Source organism: Watersipora subatra, chromosome 1 (genome assembly GCF_963576615.1).
Source record: "Watersipora subatra chromosome 1, tzWatSuba1.1, whole genome shotgun sequence".
NCBI classification, from domain to species: domain Eukaryota; kingdom Metazoa; phylum Bryozoa; class Gymnolaemata; order Cheilostomatida; family Watersiporidae; genus Watersipora; species Watersipora subatra.
This window is the reverse complement of record NC_088708.1, coordinates 70,666,893-70,681,195: the sequence shown is the minus strand read 5'-3', so window position 1 is coordinate 70,681,195 and position 14,303 is coordinate 70,666,893. Positions and strand designations below refer to the sequence as shown.

The following is a 14,303-nucleotide window of genomic DNA, read 5'->3' as shown; positions in this document are numbered from 1 at the left end:
CGAATGAAGCGCCCGCTTAAATCTGAGCATTTTAAAAGATGACCTCATTCAAACGCTTATATCTCTGAACAGGGTTAGTCTACAAAGACAAAAATGACATCAGAGTGTAGGTGATGTTTGACCCTTTTATTGGCCTTAGAATCATTTGATCGACTTTTTTGATGCAATCACACCTTTAAACTTGTATGTCGAGGTATGACTGAAGTTGATTAGCAGAGATGACTTTAAATGTCAAGGTAACACTCACAGTATACAGACATTAAATATTGACCTAGGGTCTGCCGTTCAAAAGCTGGATGGCCGCTGATGAGACAGCAAGTTTTCTCCACTCATTTCAGAATCAAGTGCAGTAGATCAAAAAAGAGTACTCGTGGCTGAAAAATCATCTATAGATATAATAGAAGGATCAGGATTGTGGTAGATTCCATCTTGAACAATCTTGTCTTTATACATAAATTGAAGTTTTGGAGGAAGCCTGGCAGTTGATTGGCATGTATAATTTACTAAAGTTCCCTCAGTTAGTCTGGTATGGTTGGTACTTGTTGGATTTTAACCCCGGTGGGCACAGCTAGAGGACAGTGTTAGAGATATCTGTTTATTACCATTAAAACATAAAATTTACCATATATATACATCTACCATATGGACACAAGATCTTCAATAAAAATTTTAAAACTAAAATGGGTTCCGTATTATAAAATGATTTTGAAGAAAAAATAATGAAACTTAAATATTTACTGAGAGTTCTATAAAATAATGAATACCAATAAGATTAGTGTGAGTTATAGTAGCAGTAATGGCAAAAACTAAAATAGTAATTAAAACTTGTTTTAAAATTGAAATAAAACAGAAAACAGGAGCAAAAACTTCGAATAAATTTTTAAAAATATATACAAAGTCGTCAAGTAGTTATTGATTGGAAGAAAGTGAAAGTAGTGTGAAAGCTTGAAACTAGTGCCATTAAAAAGGCAGAGTGTGGTATTTCAAGATGCGTGTAAAAATATCCAATGTAAAAATATATAGCAGCTATATGAATTTATAGTTCACATGGTCTTATTTGAAATCAGCCTTTGATCTCTACAGGTGCAAACGCACTGGGCGATATTTAGTGCGATATCGCGTTGCAGAAATTAATCTATTCTAGAACTCTCTCAGCATGCTCATGCAGAGCGATAGCGCTAGACATTCTCTATCACAACTTTATTACACGCGAGAAGCATTTTGATTGGTTGGTTTTTCTCAGAATGCAATTCTATGACTGCTAAATTTTTCGTATCAATGTTCACCAATGTAGAGCAAAAACATTTTGTTATTTAGTTACGATTGAAACCTCATCAAAATGAACACTGAATTGTTCATAGATTTAATAAGAGAACACCCAGTCCTGTACGACACCACACTCAAAAATTAAGAAGAAACCCAGTTGAAAACCAACATTTGGGAATCAATCGTTGAGCAGGTTGACCATCTTGAGAATGGTAAATATTTATTATATTAGAAATATACAACTACTACAAAGCAAACTATATATAAAAATCGTAAAATATTACTGTTAAAAATACAAGAATAGTTTTTTCTCATGTCTTTTTGTAGTGTACAATCCATGAATTGTAGTGTACAATCCATGGAAGTGAGATGGGCCTAATAACAAAAGTGGATGTTGTTCACATCATTGTCTAGAAAGCGCCATATTGACTTAGATTTATTAACAACTCTGAAGAAATTGATAATACGAAATGTTATTGGCAGTTTGTGAGAGTGCCCGCGTTATCGTTTGCTGGTGAATCACACAAGCATGGTTAGGCAGACGTCAGCGATATCTCCGCGCTGCTTACGACACACGCGCTAAATCGTTAAGTGTGTTTGCACCTTTAGACCAGCTCTGCTGACGCACCGCATCACTGTCTCCTATCTAGACACATCTAACGAGAGCTAAACCTCATTTTACCCACCTTTGAAAAAAGAATAAAAACCTCTTTTTGTTAGTTACTAGCAGTAAACCTGGCGTTGCTTGGGATTTGAGTCGTTTCTAATGCAAAATGCTAGACTGCTTTCATGACAGCAATCCGTGAATGTGTTCATTCAAGGCACTTATCAGTCCTCCACATGGAGGCGTATTCATGGTAATCATGGTGTATTTATAAAAAAAATCTAATGTAAAAAGTTTGCTAATTGAGCCCGATAATGCTTGAAGTGGACCTGCTGTTTCTGATTAAATAAGCCTTGAGACGTGGAGCCCTTTTAGTCTGCTCTTAAAACCTTTTTTAATGACATGGGATCTTGTTTTTATTATAGCATAGATTGGTCTATAGGTAACTAGAGAAGGTGACGCATTAGCTCAGTTAGTAGGGTGTCAATCTAATAAATTAAAAGGATCGAGTCGAAGACCCTTACAAAACTACCTTTTATGAAGCACTTAAATTATCGACTGTATTTGTTTCTTCATTGCTATAGTTTCAAGCAAGATTAGATCAGGATTTTATAATATGGTACATTTAACATTTATATCTAATTTAGCTTTCTGCATTTAATTGCTTGCTTGGGTCATTTTGTAGGCTCTAAAACAAATAAAATAAAATACAAAGTTATATGCAACTGTCTAAAGTATTTACAATTAAATTTCAATGATTCAATTTTTATAACTTAAATTACTTAAATTTAATAAAGTACTCAGATAAATTGTCATAAAAATCATAAAAAATGTGTTTTGTGCCATTTAATTCATTCCACATTTCGAAAAATTAATCACAATTACTTTCAACAATTATACATAGCCTCCCTAACAAGCAATACTTCAGCAAAACATAACTATAACTAGCACTTAACATAACACACATAACATAACTAGCAATGCATAACTAGACAAGTACGTGGAATCTAATATTGAAAAGACCTAGTATATTAAAAATACCATAATAATTCTTTTGTAAAATACTGAAAACCAAGCAGACGTTGTGTTATTTGAAAAGCATTTATTTATTAAATTACAATCTATATTAATAAATGCTATTTTATAATTGTGTGTGTCTGTTAGTCTGCCTAAATGTGACGCACTTCAACATTTCCTGGGCGATTTGATTCAAACTTCATACACATATACTCCGTGGATCCTGTCAGGTCACTAAAAGTTTTGGGTTTCAAAACTCTACCTGGTTTCTGTGAACCAGCCTATAAAATGCCCTCCAGCGAGGAATCTGATTGAACATGAAGTAAATACTGGGCATTGAACAATTGTTATAATCTGTGCGTATCTAGGCTTGTTGAAAAGGCATTGAAATGCTATTTATTATTAATCCCCTAAAAGTGGTTTTAATTTCCATATAAAACTAAGGAAATGCATGCATAGCATAAATATGCTGTGAAGACTCTCAGTGAACATAGAATAGTAAAATTAATAAGGAACTTATATACATATACCCTACAGGATGAATTTATTCGCGGAGTTATATTTCGCGAAAATTGCCATTTCATGCATATTCGCGGATTAATTTATTCGCAGCTGAAAACTGTCACTCTCTATGAAGAGTTAACTCTATTGCGTCTTCCAATAGAGTTAATCCTACGCATGCGCACATTGCGTGTTTCTGTGTGCGCATACACCGAAACGCGGTATACACTATACACAACAGCTTGCAACTACGAGTCGATCATGCTTAGTTATAATTTTTTTGCTGCGCTCAGAGGTTTTCACGAATATTTATCGATTTGAAGGCCTTTGATGAACCAACGATTTGTGGAAAGTAATGAGTTTTTCAAAACCATTTACTAAATTAGTTGAATTTTACCTTGGTTCTTCGATAAAACGCAATATTTATTTTTTCCATCCCTACCGCTTCGTTATTTATTTTAGTGTGAGAGAGAATTTTCATCATACACGGAGGCACTATGACTACAAGGGTGGTAAATGTCATTCTTAAAAGATCACCGATCATTCAGAGAGGTCTTGAAATTAGGTAGAAGTGACTGTAGCTGCTAACGAGAAGAATATATCTGTTTTAAAAAAAGAACAAAAACGCCTTTACGAGCACAAATTTTTGGCCAACCGGCAGAACTTTGCAATAGTAAGCCACGAGGAGAGTTCTGATGATAACTTCTTTACCAGTCATGCAGTAGCGATAGAATTACCTTTAACATCTACCCAAGACAGTAACACCAATATAGAGCTGCTATTACCAAAATAACTAGTCAGAGAGCACCATTACACGCTAGTATTCACTTATCAAGAATACCAGTTTAATTTTATTGTTAGACAACCGCCATATGGACTAAACTGTTTAAATTTTCTCCATTGATCGTTTGTAAAATTTTATTTGTATTTGACATATTTTATTAGTACACTCAAGTTTGTAATAAATTATATTATATCTATACACGAAATAAAATATATAATATAGTCGTGTTTGTTGCAGTGATATCAAGGACTTGTTGTCGATGAATGGGTCTAGGTTGACTGGTTACTTCTCTGCCAATATTTCTGCCTTGATGAATATTACTAGTTGTCTCTAGTTTTTGTAATCAGAGTAGGTTAATTCATTCTCAATCTGCAGTAAACACAAAGAAGAAAACATATTAATAAGTGCAAAAACGTGCTGTGGTGCAGAAGTGCAAAAACAATAGCTGAAGTATTTAATGAACGTGATCAGTTTATAAACAAAAGAATTAGCTAATACAGTTAATTATGGAAAAACGTATCTGCACTGCAAATCAAGTACATACCATGTGTCCAGATCATAATCATGATTGTCCTCAACTTTGGTATTAGATATTGATGGAGTTGATTTCAATGTAAAAAGACTAGGAGAGAATTTTTTGTGATGACCAAGCCATGCCGAATAACTTGTGAAAACCTTGAATAATTTTGTAAAGTTTGATGCTATGGCAATAAAACTCGGAAGCACCGGTGACGATTTTAAAGAAGTTTTGGAACTCGGCTACATTTAGTACTTCTGCCTAGCGGCTATTTTTGTGATGACGCCATTCTGCATATCTTGTGACAACCTTGAATAATTTTGTAAAGAAATGTGATGCATTGGCAATGGTGTTAGCTCAAAGCCCAGGCAATGATTTTAAAAATGTTTTAGAACTCAATTACGTTTAGTATTTATGCCTAGCGGCTAGTTTTTAATTTGATGCAGTTGTTATTCTTCCTTGTGATTAAAAATAGAACTAATTATTCACGGAATTTAAAATTCACGGAATTGACTGTTCGCGAAATCGCGAATTTTTATAACCAACAAATATTTTCATCCTGTAGGGTAGCTATTGCTTATGCCCTGACTTACAGTGAATGCGTAGTGGGTACTCTGCTATATCACTGTCTCCTCCTCTTCCGATGAAGCGAGCTAAGCACTGGTATCGAGTAGGAGAATTTGTGGTAACAGTAAAAGTAACTTCAAACATTTCTGCAGTGCAGACAGCATCTTGCTTAGAGAAAATTATTTCATCGTCAGATTTATGTTCATTACTGATCACTCTGTTTACACAAACAACCTACAAACACACAGTTTAGCGATACACTTAACATAGGTATATGATTATTTTGTCTGAACCTGAATTTAAGGTTACCTTACGCGTAGATAATTACTAATTTGTAATCTTATGACAAACCCACAGCCATTTATATGAACATTTATATGACCATAAAGATAAGCACTTATGCGAGTAGATAAAAATAAAAACCGCTGATAGAAATTACAATTATAACAAAGAATTTTTATAAATATATATTTAATTCATTGAAACTATAATTAGTGTAAGTTATAGTAAGCTTTATGTTTTTATTACTTGCTACAATAATAATAATAATGTATAGAGTAAATCACTACGTCACTCACTGGATTCAATAATCTAATTTTGGCAGAACATCAACTTAATATTACTGAGATAGAGGGAAGTAGTTTTAAGGATTACAAATGGCTGGTGTTTTCATTACAATTTTATGATCTGCATATTTGTTTGCAGTAGAGTATCTTGAACTGTAGCTGAGTAGCAATTCATCTTGTTATACAATGGCGGTTGGTAAAGGTTATGCGAGTGAGGCGTCACAAATCAAACAACCAAAAATTTTAACTAATGTTTGTATTCCTGACTTGCTCTTAGCGACCAAGTGTTGATGAAAGATAATTAGATCATGCCATTCCCATTGTAAATTTGTATATGAGTATCTCTATTTAGATAAGACTAGCTGCATTACCCGCCTACAGGAACAGATTGACGAGCAGCAATTCCAAATATGCAGTCTACTGAAATTGTTGCTTTGATCAGAGTATGCATACACATATACATGTCAATAATGAAGGGGAGAACAATGGAAATCTGCAATGTGTTTTACAGCTTGATGTGTGTATAATCTAGTAAATATTCTAGACTCATGTGTCTAGATTCATGCATCTGTTCATACCCGTCTATATTTGCAGTTGACGATCGCGCACTTTTGCTGCCGAGCCCCCGCCTCGGCCGACCAGTTTTTACCCGCCGAGCAGTTGACAATCGCGCTCTTGCACTTGCCTTGCAATCAATCGCTTTGCACTCGCAATCAATCGGCCCACACTCGCCTCGCAATCAATCGCCTTGCACTTGCGTTCCAATCAATCTTGCACTCACCTCGCAATCAATCGCTTCGCACTGGCAATCAATCGACCCACACTCGCCTCGTAATCAATTGCCTTGCACTCGCCTTGCAATCAATCGCCTCGCACTCGCAACTAATAACCTCGCAACCAATCGCCTCGCACTCGCAATCAATCACGTCACAATCAATTGCCTAGCACTCAATTGCTTCGCAATCAATTGCCTCGCATCCGCAAACTCATTCATCCGGAGCGTCGCGCCTGGAGATTCTCGCTGCAATCGGGGCGGAAAAGGTCTCCCGCGCATCCCCGAGTGACGCCACGGCCCCAAACCGCTAGCTGCATTACCCGACCACGGGAACAGATTCATGTACAGCAAGAGGTTTATTGAGAGTTGTCCTTCATTCTGTAAAATAGCTCCAAATATGCAGTCTACTGAAATTTTTTGCCCTGATCAGACTGCATACACATATGCATTCATACATGTCAATAATGTTGGGGAGAACAATGGAAATCTGCAATACGTTTTACAACTAGTCTACAGTGCATCAGTCTCAAACCACTCAAAACGGAGTTGTCCTATTTGTGCACAGAGAACTGATAATGAAATTGACATTGGGCAAACTGAAGTTCTTTAAACTGGCAGTGTTGAAAAACTTTTCATCTATCAAAAAGTTATACTAAAATATATTGCCATCGCCAGCAATTATTGAATGGAGACTTCTACATGCTTAAAACACTAATCATGGCTCACCAGTTCTTTGTCTATAGCCTGTGTTTTGACATGGTGTTTCGACACAACCTCATTACAAACAGTAATGAGGTTGTGTCGATAAAAATTATATGTATAACAGCACAGAAAGTATGATGTCAAGGCAGATACAGCATTAGCACCTTACAATAATAAAACATAACGCCAAAATGATAGCCTTTTTATGAGATACAATAAGGAAAACAATTACATGAAAAAATATATATACTGAAAATATGTTAGAAGATGCTGCATGTGCTATAGCAGAACATGGAGAACATAGCATGACATAACAATAACACAATGTTAGTTCAGCGCAACACTTGCGGATAGACAACATTTTTTGTTTTTTTGTCGGGTGTATGAACAAACAATTTTCCGCTTGTGCCTACTTTTGAGCAGGCGAGGTACAGCTGGTCATGGCTAAAGCAGGGTGACAGTAAGTCAATACCAGCTGCTCTCTTCCTTTTCACCATCGCCTATTGCAACCCTCGGAGTACTCGTGCAAGTTCTGTAGTAGTAAGTTACAGTAGGGCTACTCGTAGCTGGAAAAAAATTAGTAACTCAGTTGCTGAAGGAAATGTCCCACTATCCCGAACGGTGGCAAATTTAATGGTATTAAGTAGTGGTGGAATGGCAATTCATAGACAATACAACATCGAATGAGAAGTACTTACCTTTTTGAAGTAGAAATTTAGTAGGTAAAACACAGTAGCAGTACTCGTGCAAGTTCTGTAGCAGCTGTAGTACTTGCAGCAAGGAAAAAAGTAAAAGTAACTCAGCTGCGGAAGGAAATGAACATGTTTACAATCACAAACAGTGGCAAATCCAACGTTTTTAACCCTTTCGCTGAAGTAGACTCATTTATGTGTTTTCTAAGGTCGACCGCATAGAAGCATTTTTGCGACATTACCAGCAATTGCTAGTAACTGAACTTTATTATTCGTTGAAAACATAACCAACGGTCTTTAGGATTTTTATGGTAGTGACAGTGTTGTCCTAAGATTTCTCTATAAAATTAGCCTAAAGTTTGATATTTTAATCTTTGTTTGGGAATTTCCAACTTGAAAAGGAACATTTTTTGTGTGAGTTCTTTACACGTGTCTGAGTTAGAAAACAAATAACTACTTATGATGATGACATTATAGACGATTCAGATTTTTGTGATTACACAGTAAATTAAAATAGCAATAGCAGCACTGACTCTGATGGTGGTGAAAGTAATGGTTTTGTAAGAATAATGAACATTGTAGAGGATCATTTTAGCTTCGTAGCTTCACATTGCACTATCAATGCAAAAGTATAGGTACAATGAATTTTTTGCATAGCAGTGTTTATTAACATATTGGCAAAATAAAATATATAACCAGAACAAACGTTCTCGATGGAGTTTGAAATTGAAAAATATTGTATACATATCATGAAGCAATATTGGCAAAAATGGCTGGCAGTAGGCCGAGAGCTAAATTTGTACATGAACACAAGTGAAAGGGTTATGTAGTAGAGGTGTGGCAATTCATAGACAATACAACATTAAATAAGAAGTACTCACCTTTTTGATGTGGAAATTTAGTAGCTGAAAACAGCGTTTTTTCCAGTGGCCGCATGAAACAAACGTTCACGTGACCTTCTCGGTACACGTTGGCAGTAAATATTAATTACATGTAAATTACTACTCAGTAATTTATTTTATTTAATGAGTAGTACATTTGTATAGCTGTATAGGCACCTTTGTACAGGCCGCAGAACTCAGGATGGTGCTTTTAGAGATGTGGTTGCATCAAACTTGAGTTGATCTTAAAAGAAAGCATTTTTTCCCTCTATCAGTTGATATTTTGTTTGTTGTGTTAGGCAATTTCATTGCCAAGATATTTGAAGATTAAAATGGAAAAAATCTGATCACGGTAAAAACGCTCAGGCCAAAGAAACATGCCCAGTCTTGCCCAAAATGATGTCACGCGTGATATATCTGTCAATATATCTCGTATTCACATCGGCTATTTGCGATAAAAGTCTAGTCCTACGCGGCTCTATTGGCATATATTTTATTTCTTATTTGCTCATGTTGGCTAGAATAAAATTTTAAATCCCGCTACAGATACATTATTATGAATGCTTCAAAGGCTTCAAATAATGAAAATTGAAAATTTGTCTTACTCACTTTCTCCAAATGCTGTGTAAACATTTGAGTACCGACTACCAATTCTACCGGTCTACGGTAAGTCTGTCAAGCAAACTATGTAGAATAAGGTCTTTGTATCGGCACAGTTCCGCCGCTACCCACACTAACGATATACAGCCTCCCAAAAGCCCCGCCCACATTATGCCCGTCGCCTATCCTTGGGGCGAGACTGTATATCATTGCCCACACCAAAAACTAGTTTCTTACTACCGTAAGTAAAACAAGCAAGCTGCGTCTTTGAAAAGAATATACATAGGGATAGAGTTTTAAGGATGAGAAATCTCCTGCAAACTGGATTTGAACTCAAATTCTCCAGTTCTGCAGACATCCATATACCGTGTCCAATTCACTACAATATTCTGCAAATCATGTTTTGCATTATCTTCAACAATATAATTTTATTATATAATTTTTACAAGCAAAAATATTTTCATCTCGGCATAAAGCTTTTCTCATTTATGGCAGTTTCTACACTGACAAAGCTGCTTCGGCGGGTGGGACCACATAAACATCCTGTAATCAGTAAAACAAATGCAATAAATATATGTCATTCATAAATATGTCATTCTAACGCGTATCCACTGAAAGCTTTCAAATTGGGAGTTAGATATATTGCGAGTGTAATTTTAAAAATGTATAAATGAGGCAAAGGCCGAGCCGACGATTCGCCGAGCCAACGATTCGAAGCTTTGGTTCTGGAAGTTAAAGATTTGCATTGATCAATCGATTTTCTTCACTTTCTACAAGTGAGAAGTGAACATCTAATGTCAAATCATAAATCTAATTTACTAGATAAAACTGCCACAGAAAATTTGAAGCAAATGTAGCTAGGTGAACCGATAAAAAAATATAAAACGATGATTAGTGATAGCAAAAAGTTATAATTTTATTAATTAATACATGTATTAATGAGTACTAAAATATTACCTTTAGTATATTCATCAATCTAAGCCAATGTATTGCTAGATGCTATGGATTAAAGAGAAGCCGTCAAGAACTCACTGTACATACCCTACAGGATGAATTCATTCACGGAGTTATATTTCGCGAAAATTGTCTTTTCATGCATATTCGCGGATGAATTTATTCGCGGCTGACAACTGCCACTCTCTAGGAAAAGTTAACTCTATTGCGGCTAGCAATAGAGTTATCCTTACGCATGCGCACACCGCGTGTTCCGGTTTATATTTAGCTTACAACTGCGAGGCGATCGTGCTAAATTGCGGTAAACAATTTTTGCTGCGTCCAGAGGTTTTCACGAATATTCATCGCTTTGGAAGCCTTTGATAAGCCAACAACTTGTGGTAAGTACTGAGTTCTTTTTTTAAATCATTTACTAAATTATTAATTGAATTTTACTTTAGTAAAACTCAATATTTATTTTTTCACCCCTACCGCTTTGTTATTCGTTTTAGTGTGAGAAAAGCCCAATAATCTACACAAACCATTGGGAGTAAAGCTAATAAACGCAGACTGCGCAATGGTTGGTCATCTACCCCGTGAAATAAGTATAGTAAGCAGCTTTTCATCATATCCGGAGGTACAATGACTGCAAGGGTGGTGGATGTTATTCCTAAAAGATTGCCAATCATTCAGGGATGTCTTGAAATTGAAGTGACCGCAGCTGCTAACGAAGAGAATTTGTCTGTTTAAAAAAGGAACAAGAACGCCTTTACGATCACAAACTTTTGGCCAACCAGCAGAATGTTGCAATAGTAAGCCATGAGGAGATTTCTGATGATAACTGACTTACCAGCCACGTAGTAGTGAGATAATTGCCTCTAACATCTACCCAAGACAGTGATATACCGCTGCTATTACCAAAATAACTAGTCAGAGAGCACCATTCTACGCCAGTATTTACTTAGCAAATGTATCAGTTTAATTTTATTGCGAGACAACCACCATATGGGCAAAACTTTTTATTTACTCCATTCATTGTTTGTAAAATTTTATTTGTATTTGAAATACATTATTTGTACACTCAAGTTTGTAATTAATTATGATATATTTATACATAAAAATATCTTTAAAAATCCTTGAGAAATATCTCTAAAAATCCTTGAGAAATATCTATGGATTTATTTCAAATATATATATATATATATAATATATCTAATGTTCTATAAAATATGTAATTATAGTGAGTGGTCAGCACTACCGCTAACAGCACTCTACGCTCTGAAAAGCGTTGAGTGTTATAACTAACTTGAGTGTTGGAATAGGTCAATGTTACTTATCTTTTTTCCAGATTGATTTTACTCTGGGGTCACGACAGGTCTGCTTCGTGCTGGTGCACTCTTCAGGTAACTTGTGTTAAATTCTGGGTTTTAACACATTTTACCTTAAGAGAGCACCAGCACGAAACAGACCTGTCGTGACCCCAGAGTAAAACATCAATCTGGAAAAAAGATAAGTAACATGAACCTATTCCAACACTCTAGTTAGGGTAGTAAAATATGAATTTATACATGTAAAATATCTCTACATTCTACACATCTCTGAATATATATAATGCAATCATGGTTCCAATATCCCTGCCTTGGTGAATCCATTCCGTATGGTCACCCTCTGCGATGGTAATAAAAAGTACCTGTATGATTCACACAACCATTTGGCATGTATCTCTCTGAGCTTGGTTATGTTTTTCATCAGTGACGCAACCTTCTCATACTCATGGCCGACCTCCATGATTTGTTCTGTGTACCTGTGAATCAAAAAATTATGCTCAGATCAAACATTCTGCCATTTTATAAACAGTTACAATTGATGCAAAACAGGTTTTCCAAACAAATTCTTTTTGCATCCAATGCTTCAACATTGCAAAGAGCGTTTGCAGAGGCTTTACAATGTCTTCGTTTAGACAATTTTTTATGGCTTCGCAGCCAGGCTCATTTTAAATTTATATGCTTACCATTGGGAGAATTGTGATTTGATGAAGTCTTTGAACGGTTTATTGACTGAGAGGTCTAATGGCTGCAAGATGTCAGTCATGTTCTTCGGTATCTATAAAACAAATTGCAGTTAAATATTGATTGGTCTGAACTATGTTGTATGGCCTAATTTGAACAACATTTCTATTTGTGAAATGAAATTATTTTCAATAAAGTACTATATATATATATATATAACTATGCCCTGCAAACAATGAAACGAAGAACAGGATTTGGCTATGTTATAAAACTGATATACAAATTTAGGAAAGTATCAATTTAAAGTCTAGGCTTACCTGCACGCAGATCACATTCATGGAGCTGAGTTTGCTTTTGAAATTATCAGTATTGTGTGCTCGAAAGGCGTCATAAAGAAGAAGAGCTGGCGTATCTGGTTTGCCAAGTCGACTCCTCGTTTCATCTAAGTATGGCCGAATGACATTCTCCACATATTTGATCATTGTCTCCTCATTGGCCCAGTGGCTAGGGTTTGCTTGTAAATCAAAGCCTTCAGGCATTTTGTGCTGTGGCAAACTTTTAGCAGTTTTACCTGGGTAAATAACTTGATAGGGAAGCATTGTACCGTCCATAGACACTGCTAATACAACAGTAACCCCTCTTTTGTCGCTAAGGCCGTTAATGGCTACCTTTGCCGAGCCCTTGGGGGCCATGGTTTTATCTGAGACTGGCACATACTTGAGTGGTATTTGGTCCCAATTAAGGATCAAACACAAAGGAATGTTTTTTGCCATCACATGCTGGGAAATCTCACGTGTAAAAGTTAGCGACATTTCCTCTATGTAGTTCGTAGGAAGCTGAAGTTTTCCAGTAGTGGCTTTCCTTTGTGTGTGTCCCATTCTCTTGAACAGTGACTTCGCCCAGCCCTCAGTCAGCTCAATGCTACCTCCATTTTCCTTAAGAAGACCTGGGTTTCCTTTGCTAATAACTGCTTTTGCCACGCACTGAGCAATCCGCCGATTAATCACGCCACCAGCTGTGCGAATTTGTTCAAGTTTTTTAATAACAAGATTGTCCATTATGTTTCCTAATTTCTTAGGGCGTCCACGCTTATCAAACTTGTCATATAAACATGACACTACATGGATTTTGGGATCATATTCTTCCTTGAATTTATTTTTTAATGTGTCAACTTTCTCCTTGTAGATTTTCAGCCACGTTCGTACAGTCGATTCGTTTTTAATATTTGGAAATTTTCGCAAAGTAGATGCTGTGCCATAGGTACACGCATGTTGGCAAATGGTAAGGCGTTCACTATCGGTGTAGTTGGAATATTTGTCTCTGGTTTTCGTGACAGGAATAGATGCTGTTTCATTCTTAATCTGCAGTAAACACAAAAGAGAAAAATATTAACAAATGTACAAGAAATACAAAAACAATAGCTGAAGTATCAAATAAAAGCGATTGGTTTTAAACAAGATAATGAACTAACGCAGTTAGGTAATTATGGAAAAAACGATTCTAAAAATCAAATACATACCATGATATCCAGATCAGAATCACTAGAGTCATCAACTTCAGTTTTAGAAGTTGATGCAGTCGATTTTAATGTAAAAAACTGTAATATAGATTTTTGCGAAGCCATTCTGCATAACATGTGACAACATTGACTAATTCTGTAAAGAAGTGTGATGCATTAGCAATGGGGTTAACTCGAAGCCCCGGCAATGCTTTAAAAAAATTTTTGGAACCCGGCTAAGTTTAGTACTTCTGTCTAACGGCTATTTTGCGATGTCGCCATTGTGCATAACTTGTGAAAACCTTGAAAAATTTTGTAAATAAATGTGATGCATTAGCAATGGGGTTATTTCGAAGCCCCGGCGATAATTTTAAAACAGTTTTAGAACTCG

The 14,303-nt window shown here is 35.9% G+C and overlaps 1 protein-coding gene across 1 annotated transcript in view; it reads right to left on the bottom strand.

Moving 5' to 3' along the window:
• The window catches only part of LOC137391010 (uncharacterized), a 90,868-nt gene that overhangs the window by 29,593 nt on the left and 46,972 nt on the right, over window positions 1-14,303 (bottom strand). The window contains exon 4 of the mRNA XM_068077346.1: window positions 5,283-5,490. Within this exon, the coding sequence (XP_067933447.1) occupies window positions 5,283-5,490 (208 nt within the window). The remainder of the gene's footprint in view (window positions 1-5,282; window positions 5,491-14,303) is intronic.